General features: G+C 28.3%; 7 protein-coding genes across 7 annotated transcripts; 3 read left to right on the plus strand and 4 right to left on the minus strand.

Annotated features, from left to right (window-relative positions):
• The first annotated feature begins 330 nt into the window (after positions 1 to 330).
• LOC145763966 (ubiquitin-conjugating enzyme E2 D3-like) lies at positions 331 to 2,162 on the plus strand. Its single transcript, XM_082575522.1, has 6 exons — positions 331 to 428; positions 549 to 612; positions 741 to 772; positions 898 to 975; positions 1,120 to 1,225; positions 1,408 to 2,162. The coding sequence occupies exons 1-6, from the start codon at positions 405 to 407 to the stop codon at positions 1,554 to 1,556; spliced, it is 453 nt and encodes a 150-aa protein (XP_082431648.1). The 5' UTR covers positions 331 to 404; the 3' UTR covers positions 1,557 to 2,162.
• A 1,640-nt stretch (positions 2,163 to 3,802) lies between these two features.
• On the plus strand, positions 3,803 to 5,293 carry LOC145747508 (max-like protein X). Its single transcript, XM_082564888.1, has 2 exons — positions 3,803 to 4,286; positions 4,485 to 5,293. The coding sequence occupies exons 1-2, from the start codon at positions 4,057 to 4,059 to the stop codon at positions 4,939 to 4,941; spliced, it is 687 nt and encodes a 228-aa protein (XP_082421014.1). The 5' UTR covers positions 3,803 to 4,056; the 3' UTR covers positions 4,942 to 5,293.
• On the minus strand, positions 5,196 to 8,632 carry LOC145747492 (kinesin-like protein KIF22). The gene is made up of 12 exons (XM_082564887.1): positions 8,489 to 8,632; positions 8,149 to 8,320; positions 7,848 to 7,990; positions 7,509 to 7,718; positions 7,051 to 7,284; positions 6,614 to 6,735; positions 6,391 to 6,538; positions 6,185 to 6,316; positions 6,012 to 6,105; positions 5,765 to 5,902; positions 5,518 to 5,696; positions 5,196 to 5,436 (listed from the first exon to the last, which is right to left on the minus strand). Exons 1-12 carry the CDS (start codon positions 8,603 to 8,605, stop codon positions 5,416 to 5,418), a joined length of 1,710 nt encoding a protein of 569 aa, XP_082421013.1. The 5' UTR covers positions 8,606 to 8,632; the 3' UTR covers positions 5,196 to 5,415.
• Positions 8,633 to 8,826: 194 nt separating this feature from the next.
• On the minus strand, positions 8,827 to 9,234 carry LOC145741293 (ribonuclease P/MRP protein subunit POP5-like). Its single transcript, XM_082558861.1, has one exon. The coding sequence runs from the start codon at positions 9,232 to 9,234 to the stop codon at positions 8,827 to 8,829; it is 408 nt and encodes a 135-aa protein (XP_082414987.1).
• A 1,035-nt stretch (positions 9,235 to 10,269) lies between these two features.
• On the plus strand, positions 10,270 to 11,127 carry LOC145743818 (mitochondrial assembly of ribosomal large subunit protein 1-like). Its single transcript, XM_082561869.1, has one exon. It carries the CDS (start codon positions 10,353 to 10,355, stop codon positions 11,019 to 11,021), a length of 669 nt encoding a protein of 222 aa, XP_082417995.1. The 5' UTR covers positions 10,270 to 10,352; the 3' UTR covers positions 11,022 to 11,127.
• A 227-nt stretch (positions 11,128 to 11,354) lies between these two features.
• Positions 11,355 to 14,006, minus strand: LOC145743808 (3-hydroxyanthranilate 3,4-dioxygenase-like). Its single transcript, XM_082561857.1, has 8 exons — positions 13,883 to 14,006; positions 13,591 to 13,669; positions 13,285 to 13,368; positions 12,976 to 13,172; positions 12,800 to 12,843; positions 12,265 to 12,461; positions 12,002 to 12,084; positions 11,355 to 11,915 (listed from the first exon to the last, which is right to left on the minus strand). The coding sequence occupies exons 1-8, from the start codon at positions 13,966 to 13,968 to the stop codon at positions 11,849 to 11,851; spliced, it is 837 nt and encodes a 278-aa protein (XP_082417983.1). The 5' UTR covers positions 13,969 to 14,006; the 3' UTR covers positions 11,355 to 11,848.
• Positions 14,004 to 15,781, minus strand: LOC145743800 (RNA polymerase II-associated factor 1 homolog). The gene is made up of 2 exons (XM_082561846.1): positions 14,521 to 15,781; positions 14,004 to 14,463 (listed from the first exon to the last, which is right to left on the minus strand). Exons 1-2 carry the CDS (start codon positions 15,736 to 15,738, stop codon positions 14,323 to 14,325), a joined length of 1,359 nt encoding a protein of 452 aa, XP_082417972.1. The 5' UTR covers positions 15,739 to 15,781; the 3' UTR covers positions 14,004 to 14,322.
• Between the last annotated feature and the right edge of the window lie 3,993 nt (positions 15,782 to 19,774).

Raw genomic sequence — 19,774 nt, forward strand, 5'->3', positions numbered from 1 at the left:
AAGTATTTATAAAAAGTTTGTGGTAAGATTTTAACTTTTTTGTGGTAAGATTTTAACTACTTAAACTGAAAAAGGACATTGTTATTTTTCATTGCAAAATTTCTTAACTTCATTATTGTTATACACATGTAACGATTAAATATCTATGGTTTTAACATTGTTAATTATACACTTAAAAATACTTACATATACGGCAAAATCACAAGTTAAATAAAAACAAAGTTCATTTAAAAACATTTAAAGTCGGGAAATAGAGGATAAACTAAAACGCCGAAAGATAATAATCTGACTTCTATGCTTCACTAAACAATGACGTCACAAAACACAATTTCACTAACTGGAATCGTTTAGCGGAAGCAATTGTTTTAACAAAAACGAGTTGTGTAACGTTGTATATATACAAGATGGCTTTAAAAAGAATAAATAAGGTACGTTTTATATTCTACGTTGTCTATTTGATATTTTAAATAAAATTCTAGCCTCTATAGTGGTTAAATCACACGTTTTAGGTAATTACTATAGTAAACATTAATTTACTTTATTTCTAGGAATATAAAGATTTAAAGAAAGATCCACACGTACAGTGTACTGCTGGACCAATTGGTGATGATAGTAAGTAACTAATAGTTTTTTTTAACTTTTAATATATTTATTTTGACGTTGTTGCGTAACCAACCATTAAGTAACTTAGTATAATAAAGTTGTTTTATAGTTTGTGAACTGTATTTTTATTTTTCTAGTGTTTCATTGGCAAGCTTCAATTAAAGGACCTGTGAGTTTAACCAGTTTTAAATAGATACAATTTTTTTTAATTAACAACTTTTTGTTTAATGAAAAAAGAAAATTGAATGACTTTATATAAATTTTTAGTTTTTTAACAAGATTCAATTTTAACAGAGTGAAAGCCCATTTCAATCCGGAATATTTTATCTTTCCATTCATTTTCCAACAGATTATCCATTTAAACCTCCGAAGGTATTACACAAAATCTCTAATAAATATTTACTAATTTTTATTCAAAATTGTATTCATAACTCACAATTTTGAAACAGAATATTGTAAAAATATATGTTTTTTTTAAAATCCACTTACTAAAATATTTTTTTCTTATATATACAGCTAGCTTTCACTACTCGAATATACCATCCTAACATAAACAGTAATGGAAGCATATGTCTTGACATTTTAAGATCACAATGGTCACCTGCATTAACTATAGCAAAAGGTAAAACTATGATGTGTTTAAAACTTAAAAAAATATTTTCAAATTTTAAATATATATATATACATAAACATTTATTAAATAATTAACCGGTCTGCTTAGTATATAATTGTATATACGACTTTTTAGTAATACCATGGATATTAAATTATTTTCTACTATTCTTAAATTGGAACTTTTTTTAGTACTTTTATCCATTTGTTCACTATTGACTGATCCTAACCCTGACGATCCCCTGGTTCCCGAAATCGCGAAAATTTTCAAAAATGACAGAAATCGATACAACAAAATTGCCGAAGAGTGGACAAAAAAATATGCTATGTGCAATCAGTAATTTGGCGAAATTCTTTTGAGGAATGAATCCATAAGTTTTATGTAATTACAGGGTATTTTTAGATTGTAAATATTTAAAAAAATTATGGTTTGATTTAAACAAAAAATAAATAATATTGCATTTAGAATCAAGTAGTAAATGTTTGTTATTATTGTAAATGTTTTTGATCTACAGCGATACAAAATTTAAACAAATTTTTATTCAAAACATTTCAATTTCATGGAATATTGTAATTTATATATGTTTATGTTTTTCGCTAGTCAAATTAATGTTTTTTCTAGTCCAATTAATGTGATTTTCTAAATTGTTTTTGTTTTGTAGTGGTTAATTTCATAGTATTACTTCTGTTTTCTTAGTAAGCTTCTTTATACCTAGTGTAATTTTACTGTATAACACAACACAATATATAGTTCTATAATTTTTATAAAACATGATAATCTATTTATTTTATTGGCTTTATCTTGTCTACATTTCTGCATAATTATTCTATTATTACTTTATTCTAAAATATGATACTTCTTTTGCATGCCGCAATGTGTAAATTTGTAGTTTTATCATTGTTTTATTATGCCTAAACATACTATATTCCAATAAAAACATATACTTTGTGAAAACTATTTTGGTGTGTTGAGGTGGGAATATGTAAGTTTTGGATTAATAAACCACGAAAATTTATTAGGAAGAAATACCAAATATCAAGTTTATTAAAAACAATGACCCGCAAAGTCAAGCAAAACATAATTTACTATGTAAATATCTTATCCTTATTAAACAAAAAATTTATCGTAAAAAGCATTAATATTAAGTTTTATTAAATAACAGTGTTTTATGTTAATTTGAAAAGTATAAAATATTAAATAAAAACAACAGATAAAATTTAAAATAATTAGTCATTTTTTGAAATTTTATTATTAATTTCATTGGAGGAAAATGATGGTCGCTTTAAAGGTTTTCTGCGTTTGGGTGATACGTTAGATTTGGGTAAAGTTTTATTTAATTTTACTTGTGATATATTTCTTTTTTCGGTTTCTTTATTAACTTTTGTGATGACTGAATTTAATTTTTTATCAGCTTTTGCAAGATTTAAATTTGTGACCTTTTTATTGTTACATTGATTTTTTATATTATCTATTTTAAATTTTTTTGACCGAGCTTCTAATTTTTCCATTTCTGCTAAAACTGGCTTTAAATTGTTTTTTAAATTTAAGGTATTGTTGTGATTTATATTGTGTTTAGGTGTTTTTAGTTCAATGTCGTTTGTGGTTTTAACAAATAAACAAGTTTTCTTTTGTAGTTTACTATAAAGTTGACCTCTTCTATTTTTTCGGAAATTTCTTTTAGAAAGAGAAGCAAGGTTTTGAAAATATAATTTATAAATAGATGAATCATTTTTAGAAGTTATTGATGACTGCGAAATTCCATGCTAAAAATTGTATAGTAATTGAATACATAGTTAGCTACCTGTTTAAAGCCACGGTATTGAAATAAAAACTGTATATCATACAAAATTTTAGGTTAAGAGCACATAGTTTTACTATACAAAATTTTCTTATGTAAATATAATTAAATCATTACTAAACAAATAATCTTACTTTAATTAATTTTTCTTTTAAAACATCACAATTTACCCGTTCTGGGTAAATATCCTTTAATAAGTCCTCAAAATTGTTGTTATCGTCCATTGTAACCCTATTATAAACAAAAAGTCTTAAAACCTTTATAAAAAAAACAAGATTTTTTATTTCTAAACAAACAAAAAACGTTAACACGTGCTCCGTCTGTCCGTGTATTATTTATTTATTTATTTATTATTTGCACTAGCTGTAACGAAACTACACATATATAGTAGTTAATATTTTAAAAAATAAATATGATTAATGCTAACTTAAACCTTAAAAAACACAACCTGGCTTTGTATGCAAGTAATTAGTTTAACAACCTTTGCCGAAATAAAATTGTGCATAGCGCATGTTGTTGACAACTTGATTGACATGGGAATAAACTACAACGTTGCCAATACTTATATCTCACTATGTTAAAAACTTTATTTAATACAATTTAAAGCAAATTCTTTCAAATAAATTTTAAAATTAAAATAAATTTCGTAATTTAAAATTTATTAAAATCTACTTGGTTGCATAAATAATTGTTGATACCAAGAAAATCAAACACTTACAAAAAATTGGAAACACTAAAATCTGACGCAACAAATGACATCGCAATTTTATTACCAGAGTCACTATCAACGTTGGAAAACACACAGCTGTTATTTGCCGATGGCGTTTTAATGTATTTCTTATCTTAATAGACTGTAGATTAACTGTTCAAATAACAGACTAATACTAAAACATTAATACGTTAAAGCAGTCGAGTTAGATTTAATAAAACACCTGAAAATTTTGTCAGTTTGTAGCCTGCACCCGTGATTTCACAAACAAAGAAAAATAGCTATGTTATTATTGCCGCGAACAGCATCAACGTTTTGGAACTCAAAATAAAGATGTCTATTTCCAGTTTTGACCAACTTGACGAATCAGCACTTGACATTGAGATGACGTCACAACCCTCCATGAATTTGCATATTTCAAATCCATCCAGTGCGGCTTCATCAGTCCCCAACACTGATGAAGAGGATGATGAAGGAACGGATAAAAGATTGTCGTATAAGGAACGAAGAAGGGAGGCACATACACAAGCGGAGAAAAAAAGACGAGATGCAATCAAAAAAGGGTAATGATGTAGAAAGAAATATATTATGTTTTAGCCTTGCATAAAAAAGTAGTTAATCTTTTTACAGAGAATTTGCGAAACAAACTTAAACAGTTCTATGCTGTAAGGACACCATTAATAAAAATAAATGAACACATAAAGTAGGAGATAATGCCAATTAAAGTAATCTGAATTTGTCTCACTTTGTAATTTTCATAGATATGATGATTTGCAAGATCTTGTACCAAACTGCTCAACTTCATCTGATGGTGGATCACAAAAGTTGAGCAAAGCTGTAATACTGCAACGCTCACTGGCATACATTGAGTTTTTACAACAACAAAAAAAGAAACAAAGTGAGGAGTTAAGCAAGCTACGAAAGTCGAAAACTGCCCTGAATATTATGAAATCCAGCTACGAGCAAATTGTAAAACAACAAATGACATCCGGTAACAACATCGACGGAACAGTATCAGCCGATTTAAAGTTTAAAATATTTCAAGAAGTCATGGAAAAATTGTTTGTTTCATTTAATGCTACTGTCGGGACGGCTTCGTTCCAAGAACTAACCTGCGGTGTTATTAACTGGATTGAAGATCAGTGTAAACCGCAGAACTTAAAAAATGCTGTAAACGAGGTCCTTACTGACTTAAATAATACACAACAACTGTGCTAAAAACAATGTTGTTTTAAATCTTCTAATGTAAAAAAGATGGCTTTTTTATTTTTATATTAATTTAAGTTTTAATTTAGAGTGTAATTTATTTTTGTTTTAAAACTTTTTTTGTTTTTGACAGTTTTAAGTCAACATAAAGTAAGGTTTTTTTAAACATCAAACTGCTTGCCTTTCTTTAAAAGTTTTTATTTTTGAATTATTTTTAATTAGTCTTCCAATCATTGTACTATTTTGCTTTTACTTGAATGTAAATGCTATTCGTTTATTTTTAAGTTTGATTGCTTTTAATTCATTTTATAATATAAAAACATGAAAAATGGTCATGTTTTTACCTAACTTTTAAAATACCATTTAGGGCTTTATAATTACTTTATTTTAAACAATTATATAAACTTTTATATAACAAATAAATTAATTACATGAAGATAATATAATATGGGTAATATATACTATAACCATTTTTTCCTTCAACATTCACGTTTTTAGGCAATTTTTCTAAAAAACAGAAAATAATTGATTAATAATTATAAATCCTGCATGTAATTATAGGTTATCTTATTAAATTTTTATAATTACCTTTATTAAGTCGTCAGCAATTTTCACAGAAAATACCGACGTTAACTCCTTGACATTGTTAAATAATCCGTTTTTTTCTCGAAATAATTTAATTTTTTGTGCACGAACTTCTCCTAATCCATGCAATGTTTGTAATTCAGCACAGGTTCCAAAGTTTATAATTTCTAGAACTTGATTAGCTGAACAAAGAAACTTAACCATTAAAAAAAATAAATCTAACGGTTATTAAGTTAGTAACATTTAGTACCACGCATATTTTCTTTTTCACTTTCTACTTGAATTTCAAATTTTCCTTCATTTTCGCTGCAAGTGCGAAGTCTAAAAATGGTTCCTCTTTTCATAGATTGTTTTTTACATGGTGGACACTCTTCCATTATAGATGTATCTAGAATGTCAAACACAATTTACACACGTCAAAATCATGTATATTTAGTCTACATTTTTTATATGTAACCATGTATTAAGGGTTTTATAAACAAGGCCAATATACATACCAGTATTATTATAGTTGCTGGAAAGTCTCTTTTTTGGGGATTCAATATTATTTGGAAATTGACAATTATTTTCAGTTTTTTTCTCTTGTAAAATCTAAAAAATAACACTAATTTAAAATTATATTTTTTACAATAAAAAACAAGATCCACAAAAAAAAAGTTTTCAACCTTACCTTAAACATACTTGTTGACTTTCTTATATCATTTATTAAAACTTGTTTGTCTACACAGTTATTTGTTTGTTCCTTGTTTTCCAAGTTTTCAATATCGTTTACCAGGTTCGTTAAATTAGATAACTTTTCTTTCTGTATTAGCCAAAAGATAGTTAATTGGTAAGAGGTAAATCTAAAAGTTTTTTTTTTAATTTTTTTTTACTTACATGATTCTCAAACTTTTCGGGATATTTTTTAATTAGTTGTTCAAAAAAATCGTCTTTCAACTTTTTCTCAGTAATTTGATTTTCTTTTGGGGAGTGTAAATTATTGTCTGTTATTAATGGAACTTCAACAACAGAATGGGTGAAGGGCCTATAAACAAATATTTATGTTTTTAAGTTGAAAAAAAAAATTTTTTAAATTGAAAAAAAAAACAACTGAATTTACCTGTTTTCAATACATTTTGTTTTAGAGGCAAAGTTTAAAGCAGATTGTGTGTCAAGTAGTGAGGAAATTTCTGGTGAAATATTTACAATAACTGAGGTGTTTGCTGAACCACCCAGGGAGTCCTATTAATAATCAAATTGAGATAAACTTTAAATGTATGTAAAACAGAAAAATATTCGTTATACAAGAAAAAAATATGACATACAAAAATGAATAATTAAAAGCTATTTTATTTTCCCCAACCAAAACTATTTAGAAATATTGCTAATTTAAAAAACAAATTGTATATACATAAAACAACAGCATAAACTTACAACAAACAAGGTTAAATAATAGCCCTAAAAAAATGAAGACAAAGTACCAGTATATATATATATATAAAATACAAAAAAAAACTTTTACCTTGGAATACAAATTTATGTATGATGAAAACTAACCTGAAGTATTCTGGTGAGTTTGCTGTCCCTGTATGGAATTCTTTGCCCATTATTAAGTTTTAACGCTTCAACAACTTTTCCGAGGATATGAAGTGATGTGTTAATAGAACTCGATTCTTTTAATCTAATTCCAGTGTTTCCTGTTCTTCTGTTGTCCTCCGAACCTGCTAGGTCAATAATCGACAATTTTGCAACTTCTTTAAGATGGGGAGGATGGGCCTGGTGGGTGATTAGCTAAAAATATAAGTAAATAAAAAGGGGTTTAGTTTGTGTGGGATTGTACAGGGCCCCCAAAAAATATCGAAAAAAGGCACAGCAAACAAAAAAGTACATCTCTGAAGTCTATTTAAACCTTTTAAAAAGATTTTAATTTATAGAAACAACCTAGTTTAAATTAAAATTTTATTAGTTCAGTTTAAAACTAACAAAAAAATTTTAAGAATACAACATCTTAAAACCTTAATTTGTAAAATGCAATGAGATCTGCTTGATCTTAAATTCATTTTTGTCTGTTCAGTCTTCCTTCTTTGACATGCTGGTAAAAATACTTCTTCAAAAGATGAAAAGTTATCAACCTCAGTTTCAGTGACTCCATTAATAAATATATTGCACTGAGAATCTTGTCGAATTTCAAAAGTTTTGTTGGAATTTCCAAGCAAATCATAAACCTAAAAAGTAAAAAAAATTTTATAAAAGTAAATTTTTTTTTAACAGAACGTAAGTAGATAAATAAAGAAAATTTTAGTTTATCAAAATTAGATAAAGTTACTTGTTGTTTGGATTTTTATAGGAATTACCTTTTCTTGGTATATTTCTATATATGACATCAATAACTTTACATTCAGTTTATCTAGTTTTCTAATTTTGGTAAAAACTTGTTGCATGGTTCTTGGAATAAAACCTGGTTCCTTATCAGTTCCAAGAATGGTGTGAGTTTTACCTAAAGAATAATATTTAAAAAATAATGCACAATTTAATATAACATTATCAACCACATGCACATATACCATCAGCCATAGAATTAATTTAACAATAAACATAATAATTTTTTTCCAATTTTAATTCTTCATTTTAAATAACACATTTATTCTTGTATACCTGAACCAGTTGGGCCGTAAGCAAACACAGAAACATTTTCTCGCAAATCAGTAAATTTTGACAGAAGTGGTTGAACTGAAGATCCAAATATTTCATCTTGGGATGAATCCTCATCAAAAACTTGTTCAAAGTTGTAAGTGATAGTTTCAAGAGTGTTTCGCCAATTTATCATCTTGAAATTTTTTTTTTTGATAAATGTTAGATGATAATTATGTTTTTTTAATTATTTTAATTAAAAATAAAAAAACTTGAAAAACACTGCCAATGCCCACGAAAAATTTTAGCATTTTATATGTCAGATTTTTTGGTTTAAAAATAGTTAACAGTTTTATTTATTTACTTCAATTTTACTTGGTAGAATCGCTCTGACACAAGTTTCTTCCGGAGTTTTGTCAGCATCATGAAATACTGGCCGAAGTCGAACATAAACATTTATTTTTTTAGATTTTTTACTCATTTTATCTTAGTAAAAGTACAAAAATTCTAAATTGTTAAGATCATAATAAATAAGTGTTATTGTATTAATTAGAAAATATTAAATTTTTTAAAACTAATTCATAATTGAAATAATTTATTACGCACATTTTGTGTTTTAAAAAAAAAAATTCCCGTACTTATTACAAAATAATTTCAAATTCTTCACCAAGTAATTTTAACTGGTAAAATTTTTTGTTGAAACTACAACACCGAAGTTATACGCTGCAACGAGTTAGAATATGCAATTTGCTTACGATCATATTTTATAATAAATTCTTGTGCACTTCTTATTGTTCCTGTTACGTACAATGTTTCCAAATAATAATTTTTATTTTTGATACCAGATGTGCTGTCACCTTTCATAGAGTTAGATCCAATAAAGGGAATAACAGACCACAAAAGTCTGTGAAATTTTCTCCGACATCTAATTAAGGCCAGCCTGGTGTAAGCGTTCATATATTTAATATTGAGCCCACCGCTTATAGATGCCAGTGCACAATCGCCGTGAATCTTTTTAAAAGTATTGGTTATGACTTCCATTAGTTCTTTTATGCTGAGATCATGACCATGAACTTTCACGAGAAAATATCGATGTTTAAAACGCACCATTTTACAATTTCTAATACGAATACCTATGATTTACAAACTAAATTTTAGATATAAAACATTACACATATTCTTAACTTATTAGATAGAAGGTAAATATTTTGTTTAGATACCTGAAACAGATTTTATAAACACGCTTACTAACGTAATAGAGGAACGTCTTTCCGTCTTTTCTCTCTTTCTGTATGTTTTTTCAAAACAAAACTCAAAAGCGCGAAAAAGGGTGATGTTGCCAACTATTTTTTTATTTATATTTCAAGCCTGTCAGAATAATCATCTAAGTTAAAAATCAAAACTAAAACTATTTATACAAAATGTTTTATATAAAAGTTTAATTAATTTTAAATTGCGTTGCAATTCTGCGTTATAACATTAATTTACATTCTAGGCTTAAAATAAGTTGGAAAACTAAAACAGCATGCTTTAGCACTAAACGTATATAAACTCGTTATAGATTAGAACGTTTGGAGTAATTAACCATATAATAATATAAATGTTGATATTTGTTATAGTTAGGTTTATATAAATAACACTCCAAAGAATGTTTAACTAATAAATCGACCTTTCTTTTTCAACTTGCAAACCCAATATTTAATATTAATAAGTTATAATACTGTAATAACCATTAACAAACAGTAAACAGAGCAACCAGGTTTATTAAATCAAGTTAATTATATTTTTTTATTTTTTGTAGTTGCATCCAAGATTTTAAAATATAAATATACACAAAAACTGATTTTAATACCTAGTTCGTATGGCAAAATCAGAAGATTTAAAGTGGACATATCAGGTTTCTATTCCTTTTCGAAGTGAAAAGCATGCACAAATAATTACCAACTCTCTGAAAGTTGATAGAGAACCTAGAAAAGGTGGTATTACAAGAGAATTCAAGACTGAAGGAAATATTTTAACAGTATTTTGGGCTGCAGAGGAAGCAAGAATTCTTCGGGTTTCTGTCAATTCATTTTTTGAGTTGTTAATTCTTGTTATTGATACAATTGATCAATTTTATCCCGAAATTTAAAATGCATACGGCAATATGCAGATCTATATTAAACAATGTTTCACTTCGTTGTATATCTACATTGTCATCTTTAAAACTTAGTTATAAATTTATAAATATGTTATCAATTACTCAGCACAATTGTGCAAATAATTTTTTAAAGCCCATCCATATAACCAAGTATCATAACCATTTTATGACAACAAATGACACTCACAAAACTGAAAAACAGACTGATGGTGTTTTTAGCATTAAAGAAATACACGAGTTTCTTGTGCAGCATAACTGTAAAGATATTGTATTTATTGAATTGCCTGATCATATTAATTATCTTCCCTACTTTATTGTCGCCACCGCTAATTCTTACAGACATTTAAACCACACAAGTGAAAGTCTTAATCGCTTTTATAAAGATAAAAAATCGCCTGATGACCCCTTTACTGTAATAGATGGAAAAAAAGGTAATCAAACTTGGCATTCAATTGATGTAAAAAATGCAGTGGTTCATATTATGCTCGAGGAAGCAAGAAACAAATACCAACTTGAGAAACTTTGGGTTCTTGGTCCAGATCATGACAGTTTAATGTCAGAACAACAGGCCTTGCAAGATGATGCAGCATACTCTTTAATCGATTTCGAAAAGAAAAAGGGAATAGTGACAAGAGAAGATTCGGTAACGTTTGTTGATGACCTGGAGATAGCAAATCCTTGGGATGTTGATTATGATGAAAAAATACCCAAAACAACAACCATTGACGATTTTGATGAAGACGAATATGTTGTGTAATTTGCCTTTAATGTTGTTGTTTGTAATAAATAATTAAATTATTTGTTGTCTATGTTTCGTGTTTGTTTTCTAGTTGAATAAATAAACACACATAAACGATTTTAAATGGCAAAAAAATTTTATATGTTTTGCAGTTAGTTAAAAAAAAATATTATTGTGTTAAGCATTAAGTTTTTTATTTATTAGGCAGATGTTAATTATAAACCACATAATACAAAAAATTTGCATAATATTCATTAAATAACCAGATGCATTTTTAAAAACTTAAAATATCAACCTTACTATTAAAAACAAAAGCATTTATAAATGAAAAAATAAAGCACAATACCAAAATACAGATATTTTGAAATATTTTATGGTAATAAATGCACAATTTAAACAGCCCACAACCTATAATACAGCTTAGAATGACGTTTTTTTACGGAAAAAATGAATACATACACCACAGAAGACTATAATAGCAGCGAGTGCAAAGTAATATTTTATGAGGACAAGAATAAAAGTTAAAACTAGATACAATTGCATAATGTTAGTTAATTTGCACATTAACATGATAAAATAATAATTACAGAAAAGATTTGTAAACCAAATAAAAACTAAAGCCAACTTAACTCAATATCAAGTACACCAATCTAGGCTATGGTATAAGGCAAAGTAAAATTATATGATAAGCAGATATATCAAACGTGACCCCAAAAACCAATACACATTTTTTTATAGAAAACAGTAGATGGGTGTTAATTAACATTAGTGTAGCTTAGGTGTAAGTTAATAGAAACATTAAAAGCAGCATCTAAGCACTATTTAAAGCAAACCAGCTTATTTAACTACTTTGTGTTTCCATCTTGCAGAATGTTTAAAACTTTTCCTTTAGTTTTTACATCAACGGCATAACTACAATATAACAATGTTATTTTTACATTATACATTAATAGATAAATAATATGTAACCAAGTAAAAAACAGAAGTTTAATTCTTACGTTGTATTTGGTGGAATTAAAATAGAATCCTTCGATTTCATATTCTTGGTAGTTCCATTGAAAGTAATACTTGACTCACCAGACTTAAAATGTAATAACAATATTAAAACATTAACATAAAAAATTCAAAAATAATTGATTCAATTTCTAAAAACTTTAAAATTTATTTACAGAAAGAATCATTGTAAATATTTTTACAACAAAATTTTTTTACTTGATTTAAAATAAAAAACTAAAATTAAATTTGGCATTCATTAACTTACCAGTTGCCATATCCAATGTTCCAAGTTGTTCGAACAATTTTGACTTTTTCCCTCATTTAGAAGTTGAACCTTAAATTGTTTTATTTTGGGAAATAAATTTCCACCCTGATTTTCCTTAATCAGTTGCTCCAATGGAATTGGTGTTTCAACTGTTGTTGTTGAGTTTAGTTCAAATGGAAATGGTTTGACAAATGTTTCTGTAAAATTGTTACTTGATTAACTAAATATTCAATTGATATATTTTTCTATATATATTTCATTTTTTGAACATTGTAAAAAAAGAAAATATTTGAAAAACAGGACCTTTTTATTTTTTTGTTTCAACAATTCAAATACTCATAAGAAAATTTTGCTGACATTTTTAAATTTGTATGATCTGTTGTTAGTTATGTATAGCCTAGTCTGTGGTTAGAAAAACTAATCATGGGTAACATAAAAAGTGTATATGCATGCAAAATATTACAAAGTTTTAAGTTGCCGATAAACAAATATGCTTAAGCCATGAACTTGTTTATTGTTTAAACATTTGTTTTACCTGGCTTTGGGATTCCTGTTTTAAATTCCTCTGAAGCAAAAAATCTGAACAAAATTATAAAAACTAAATAAAATAATTTTTTTCACACATAAATTTATGTTTTACTGCAAAATAACTAAGTCAGGATTGAAAATCATTCAAATACATATAAACAAATTAAAAACTACCATACTCACGCATTTATAACTGGTGGTAACTCAACACCCAGGTCTACAGAATGAAAAGTTCGTTCAAAGAGTGTATCTGTTGAATCTCCGATGTAGTAACGCAAAGCATCAGTTTCATTGTCAAATCTCTCACGCTCGATGACCAAACCAACCGTGTTTTCTTGTCTTTGTGGGGAATGTGGAATTCGAGCAGGCAACAAAAATATCTAAAAAAAAAGAAAGAAAACTTTAAAAAACATTTATTTTGGTGAATTAAATTTAAAATGGAAACAAAGAGTTTAGAATAGACAGTTAAGTAAGTCTTGGAATAAATATTACCTCGCCTTCTTTAATGTTTACATCCTTATGAACCCCATTTTCAATAATTTTCACACACATGTCGCCTTTCACCATGTAGAATAACTGCAATAACAAAACAACATCAGCATAGCTATGTTATACAAACATACATTAACTCAACCAAAGAAGTTAAAAAAACACTGCTATGCATAAGTACTTGCTGTTAATCTAAGCAAGCTTCGCCGTATACCATAATAAATGTATATATACAGAAACTTTATTAAATTTATATTATTGTAAGATTCGTTAATAGGTATTAAAACAATGATTTCACAAACTACTTACCTCCTCTCCCTCCTCAATATGATAATCTTTTCGAATATTTGGTCCACCAACAAACATTACTTTCAGTTGTGTGTTGTGCCTGAAAAAAAAAATAACATGGATACCTATATATGTTTATAAGAAAAACTACACTAGCTTGAAAAATGCTTCGTTTTAATTCAGGAAAATCAACAAATAACTGTGATTAAAGGCAAAATTGAAAAACCTAGAAGGTAAACATAATTTTATTATTTTTTTAAATGTAAGAAACTAATAATGGATTATAAACAAAGATTTATTCAGTTTAACTTACATCATTTTGTTGCAAACAGGTGGTAGAAAAAATTGTTTGTTTTCCTCAATCCAGGAATTAATGTTGATAACTTCCCTTAATGTCATTTTATTTCCGTTTAATCAATTTCAAGTTAACAAAATCTAGGAAAAAATGCGATAAGATGGTATTGCCATATGAGTGGTTTTATTAAATACAAATAAACCGAAAGGTGTTACAGTTTAACAAGGTTCGATTTGCTACCAAGTTTTTTTAAATCTTTTTTTTATTATGATTGATTTATGAAGAAAAAGTCAAATCCAGAAATTTGTAAACCTGTAAACAATTAAACCATCCAAAAACTTATATAAAAATTTAAGGAGCAGGAACAAGTTTTTTACTTTTAGTTTGTTTTTAACAATTCCAAATTTTAAGAAATGCTCTAAATATAAAATAGTTTAAAGTGTTTTTAGTTTGTTTATTTAATCAGAGTCAGAAGAATCACTTCCAAAAATCTTATCTTCTTCCTGTTCATCTGCCTCTTCTTCTGAATTAGATCCATGTTCTTCCTCATTTACAACCTCCTCTTCATCTGATCCACTTACCTCTTGGGTATCTTCTTCCTCTTCTTCACTGTGTTTTGCCTCTTCTTCCTCATCAGAAGATTGCTCAACAGCAACCTCTGCTTCATTTTCATCCTCTCCAGAACCAGCCTCTTCTTCTTTTTCAGCTTCACCTTCTTCAGCCTCTTGCTCCTCCTCTTCCTCATCTGGTTCCAAAGGTTCCAATTGTATTCTTCTCATTTCTTGAGCAGCAACCTCTTGTTCATTTAATTCTCGGTGTTGAACAGCAAGAACAGCGTTTGTGGCAGATTGTAAACCACCTCCGCCCTTTGCCCGACGTTTACTTAATCTAACTCTTGTTTCAAGTTCATTGTAGAATACACCGTCTTCTCTAAACACAAAATAGTAATTTTCTTCATATCCCTTTGATGCTTTGTTCTTAACATTCCAGTTGTATTCTCTGGCTAGTCGATAATCATAAGTTTCTTCAGGATTGTAATCAATTCCTTCTTCAAGATCAGCTTTTCGCTTTTGCCGCGTTTCTACAGTTGGAAGAAAGTATGCCACAAATTGGTCACCTTCTTCGTCTACCATACCACGAATCATAGCTTGTGACATTTCCTCAATTTGATCCTTCGTTGATTTTCCCGGTACAGCTGGATCAGTATCGAAAATAACTTGGGCACTAGGATGTTGCCACATTTTCATGTCAGGGTAAATGGGGGAAATATCAACAGGATACACATTGGGTTTAGTGTGATGCTTGGTAATTTCTTTTTTGGAATCCAAAAAGGTTTTATTGATAGCTTCTATCTGACCATCACGATCTTTATACAGATCTCCTTGTTCGAATAGCTCTTTAGCACCGGCTCCAATTCTGGTTTCAATATTGACATTTTTAATTCCATATCTGTTAAATTCTTGTGAGATGTATTCACTTCTTCTTAACCATGAAACATTTAAACTGTGTTGTTTTGATCTTTTGGTGTCTTGAGGAGCAGGCAAATCCTCTTCAAGTAGAGCCTCGTCAGCAGGATCCAACCAAACCTTTGGATCAATTTTATAAGTGTCTGGGTTTATTAAATCAATAACAACACCGACATCATGGTCCGCATGCAGTTCTGTTTTGTGTTGTTTTTCCAGTGATGTTGGTTTATACTCAACAAATCTGTTTGCATCAAACGGATATCTTATAAACTTAGGGTCAAATGGTATGTCCGGTAGAGTGTTACAATATTTTACTCGGGTAACGAGCCCACTTGACCTTTCTATTGTTGCTCTTGGTCTTCTTTTGTCTTCATTACGTTTGCCTTGATTTTGTATGGTTGGTGTCATTTTTAACTAAGTTAGAAAAAGTTAGAATTTTATATACAAAAGTATACCTGCGAAGTAGAAACATTACATTCAAACATTTTTATTTCTGAAACATATTCTTTGTTAGTTTACTATTAAATAAAATAGTTGTTTGAAATACAGTGAAGTAATAGCTTTTACTGTCATGCTTTGTTTCTAACAGTAACAGTCATAAATGTATCCACTAATGAAATACTGACTTAACACATAAATTAATAACGGTAATAAAAGTTAAGTATTATAATATAAGGGCAGAAGGGGCTTATTAGAAATATGTATCATCAAATCTTTGCACGTTTGCACGTGGTATTAAACAACTAAACATGCAGTATTAAAACGTCTAACCTAAATAATTGCCTTCTTGCAGTGTAAGTGCGGGCGTAAGCGTAACTGTATATCTAAACTAAACACTCGACACTTACGGTGTTTGGCAGACCGGCGAATTAACAAAAAATAGATAACACTTACATAATATACGTGATCAATTAATTATAGTAGCTGTTCTGCACGATCCGTACGTTTTATAATATTGCAATGGCGCCATGCACCTATTACAAACACCGTAAGATCGTTATAGCCTGATCGCTTGATCGATTGATCACCACATCGATTGATCACCACTGTCATTCTGCTAGAATTTTTTTTTATAAATTCTAGCAGAATTCCGCATTTTTCTGCAAAATGTTGTGTTTACATAAAAAGTTAATTCGGCAATATAAAAATGTTAAGCTAGTAAAGAAATCATTACTTACTATTGTTTAACCTGCTATAGAATAAAATGTAAATTTTATTCTATAAATGTAAATTTTATGCTATAGAATAAAATGTAAATTTTATTCTATAAATGTAAAAAAATTTTAATAAAATGTAAATTTTATTCTATAGATTGTTTTACGGAGGGTGCTTTTTAAGTAATAAGCTGGTATAAACCAATTATATGCTAAAGTTGAAGTTTTACATTCGTTATTTGCAAAAGTTGTAGAGCGACGAAAAAACATTAAAGAAACCAAGATTTGCTCGGCCGTAATTTTAAATACTTTCCAACAATAGGAGTTGAAAAAAAACTTAACATTGCATAACTCTTATAACAAAGATAAAGTATTGTCATTTTTAAGGGCCACAAATGTTAATTACGTCAGTAGTTAAACAAAAACTTATGGAAAAAAGTTGGATGAATCGGCCGAACGTCGACATTTGGGGCCATTTATAAATACTTTCCGACGATAGCAGTCGAAAAAAAAATTTAACGCAGCTTGATAGTTTAACAATAATTAAAATAGCAAAATTTTGAGCGTCACATTTTACGTTTACAGCAGTTATTGACCCGAGAAATAACAAAAGAGAAACAAAGGCCCGCTCCTACCCGAAAAAACGAATCCCACTCTTTAGCAGAAAGTATATTCCGACAATAATACTCTCCAAATTTTAATAATCAATAAGTAATGCCAAATAAACATTGTACGCCAAGTTTTGAGTTTCACATTCGTTATTTGAGTTGAAAGAAAATTTAACACTGCACAACGGCCACAAATGTTAATTACGTCTGTAGTTCAGAAGAAATCTAAACTTCTAAAGAAACAAATTTTAATAAATCGGCCGAACGTCGGTATTTGAAGCCGAATGCTTTAAATTTTAAATTTTAAGTTAACTTATTGAGCAATCTTTGTTTAAAGCCCGGATCCCACGACAAGGGGTTGCTCTTCATCCGGGAATGAAGAAAAAATAGAAAAATAAAAAGGTGTTTTGTTGATAGTAATAAAGCAGTAAAAAAATTTAAAGGTCAATCGGTTAATACAAAAAATTAGATAAATGAAAACAATAAAAGAACAGATAATAATAGAATTATTACAATTATATGAATTAAAAGATAGATTAAATGTAAAGAAATTAAAAAAAAAGGTTGTTTGCATAAGAGGAAAATAATTTACAATAAAAATATAAAACTGAAATAAAAATTTGTTTCAAATCATTTCGATTGAAAAATAAAATATTCGGTTTTAAGTTGCCCTTATCACTTTGATATATTATCAGATTATAAACGTTTACCTGAACAGTAAGTTTCTGATTTCTTAAAAAAAGCCATATAAAAGCATTTTAAATGTTGCGCACCTATAAACTAGATGTGTCAAGTTTTTCGCAATAGGTTAAGCAACGAATTCCCCATTCGTGGCAGATCTGGGTATATGTTTTATTCTGTAAAACTGCATAAAAAATTATTAATCCCTCACTATCTAAAACTTGTCTTACATAATTTTCACAATAACCTATTTCTTTGTTTGACTCCTCGAAGCTTAATAGATAATGATAAAGATCATGTTTGTTATTTAAGATTGATGGTTTAAACAAAAAACGAATCCTGGGTTGAATAACGAGGTCACCGATTTTTTTGTGGAATGCTCTGTATGCTGTTCCAGACAAAATTGATTTTTAATAAAAAAAAGTTATGTTGCGATAAATATTTTCAGTTACGTGGGAACCAAACATATTGTATTGACTAAGTTTGTAATTGTGGCCCTTTAAAAACAAAGAATGACGATAACCATATACAGTGTTTTTTGATTTATTAAATGGTAATCTAATGATAGTTAAAATCTGATTTTGTACATTTTGTAACAATGGGCTACTTGTTTCTGGCCAAGAAACATCCTTCGCATAAATGTAATTACAGTCCAAAAAAAAACTCTTGGGTTTTTGAATGTTAGTTGGTTCTGTTTCATGACTTTTTTTAGTGGAATTAAATTTTTCTCGGAAACATCACAATTATGATTGTTGTCACCAAATATTGCAGTACCTTTTAACGTATAAAAAAATATATATCCGTTTGTATTAATGTCGTCGTAAGCCGTTTCATGATTAACAGTTTTGATTACCTTAACAGCAGTGTCATCGCATTTATATATAATTTTGCCATTGTCCAAAATGTTATAAGTTATGTAATGACCAGAAACAAGAGATGCGCCCAAATGCACTACTACAGACCTTAACTCATAAGTTTTTTGAGTATTGCAAGCGGAATTAAAAAATTCTAAATGTTTGTCCGGACGAATTTTAGTTTGATTTTTTAGCTGAAGGCCTGCTCTTAGTAATGATATTACTAATAAATTTGGTGTATTAAAAAAATTGCAAGTATTAATATTTTTGCAGTTGCATTCTTGACAGTTATCTGGTTCATTTTTTGCTATAAAATAATTAGAAATATAACTTGATAATTTACTATCCTTAATTGTAGGGTTGATCGGAATTAACATTATATTAGGGGTTATTTGAAAGTTTGCGTGACGAACAAAGTTACATGATTCGCAAACTAAAACAGGACTACATGAAATTTCTGTGTCACAGCCGATTAAATTTAACAAGTCACAAAAATCACTACTTTTTGGGTAGGAGCGGGCCTTTGTTTCTCTTTTGTTATTTCTCGGGCCAATAACTGCTGTAAACGTAAAATGTGGCGCTCAAAACTTTGCTATTTTAATTATTGTTAAACAATCAAGCCGCGTTAAAATTTTTTTTTGATTCCTATCGTCGGAAAGTATTTAAAAATAGCTCCAAATGTCGACGTTCGGCCGATTTATCAAACTTTTTTCGATAAGTTTTAGCTTAACTACTGACGTAATTAACATTTGTGGCCCTTAAAAATGACAATACTTTATCTTTGTTATAAGAGTTATGCAATGTTAAATTTTTTTTTAACTCCTATCGTCGGAAAGTATTTAAAATTACTGCCGAGCAAATCTTGGTTTCTTTAATGGTTTTTCGTCGGCTCTACAACTTTTGCAAATAACGAGTGTGAAACTCAAAATTTAGTTTATAAATTCTTTATAACAGCTTATTACTTAAAAAAAACCTTCTGTAACACAATCTATAGAATAAATTTTCATTGTAGGTTAAATAATAGAAGGTAATGATTTCTTTACTAGCTTAGCATTTTTGTATTACCGAGTTAACTTTTTTATGTAAACAAAACGTTTTGCGGAAAAATGCGGAGTTCTGCTAGGATTTAAAAAAAAAAAAATTCTAG

The sequence above is a fragment of the Corella eumyota genome, chromosome 1 (genome assembly GCF_963082875.1).
Source record: "Corella eumyota chromosome 1, kaCorEumy4.1, whole genome shotgun sequence".
Taxonomy (NCBI): Eukaryota; Metazoa; Chordata; class Ascidiacea; order Phlebobranchia; family Corellidae; genus Corella; species Corella eumyota.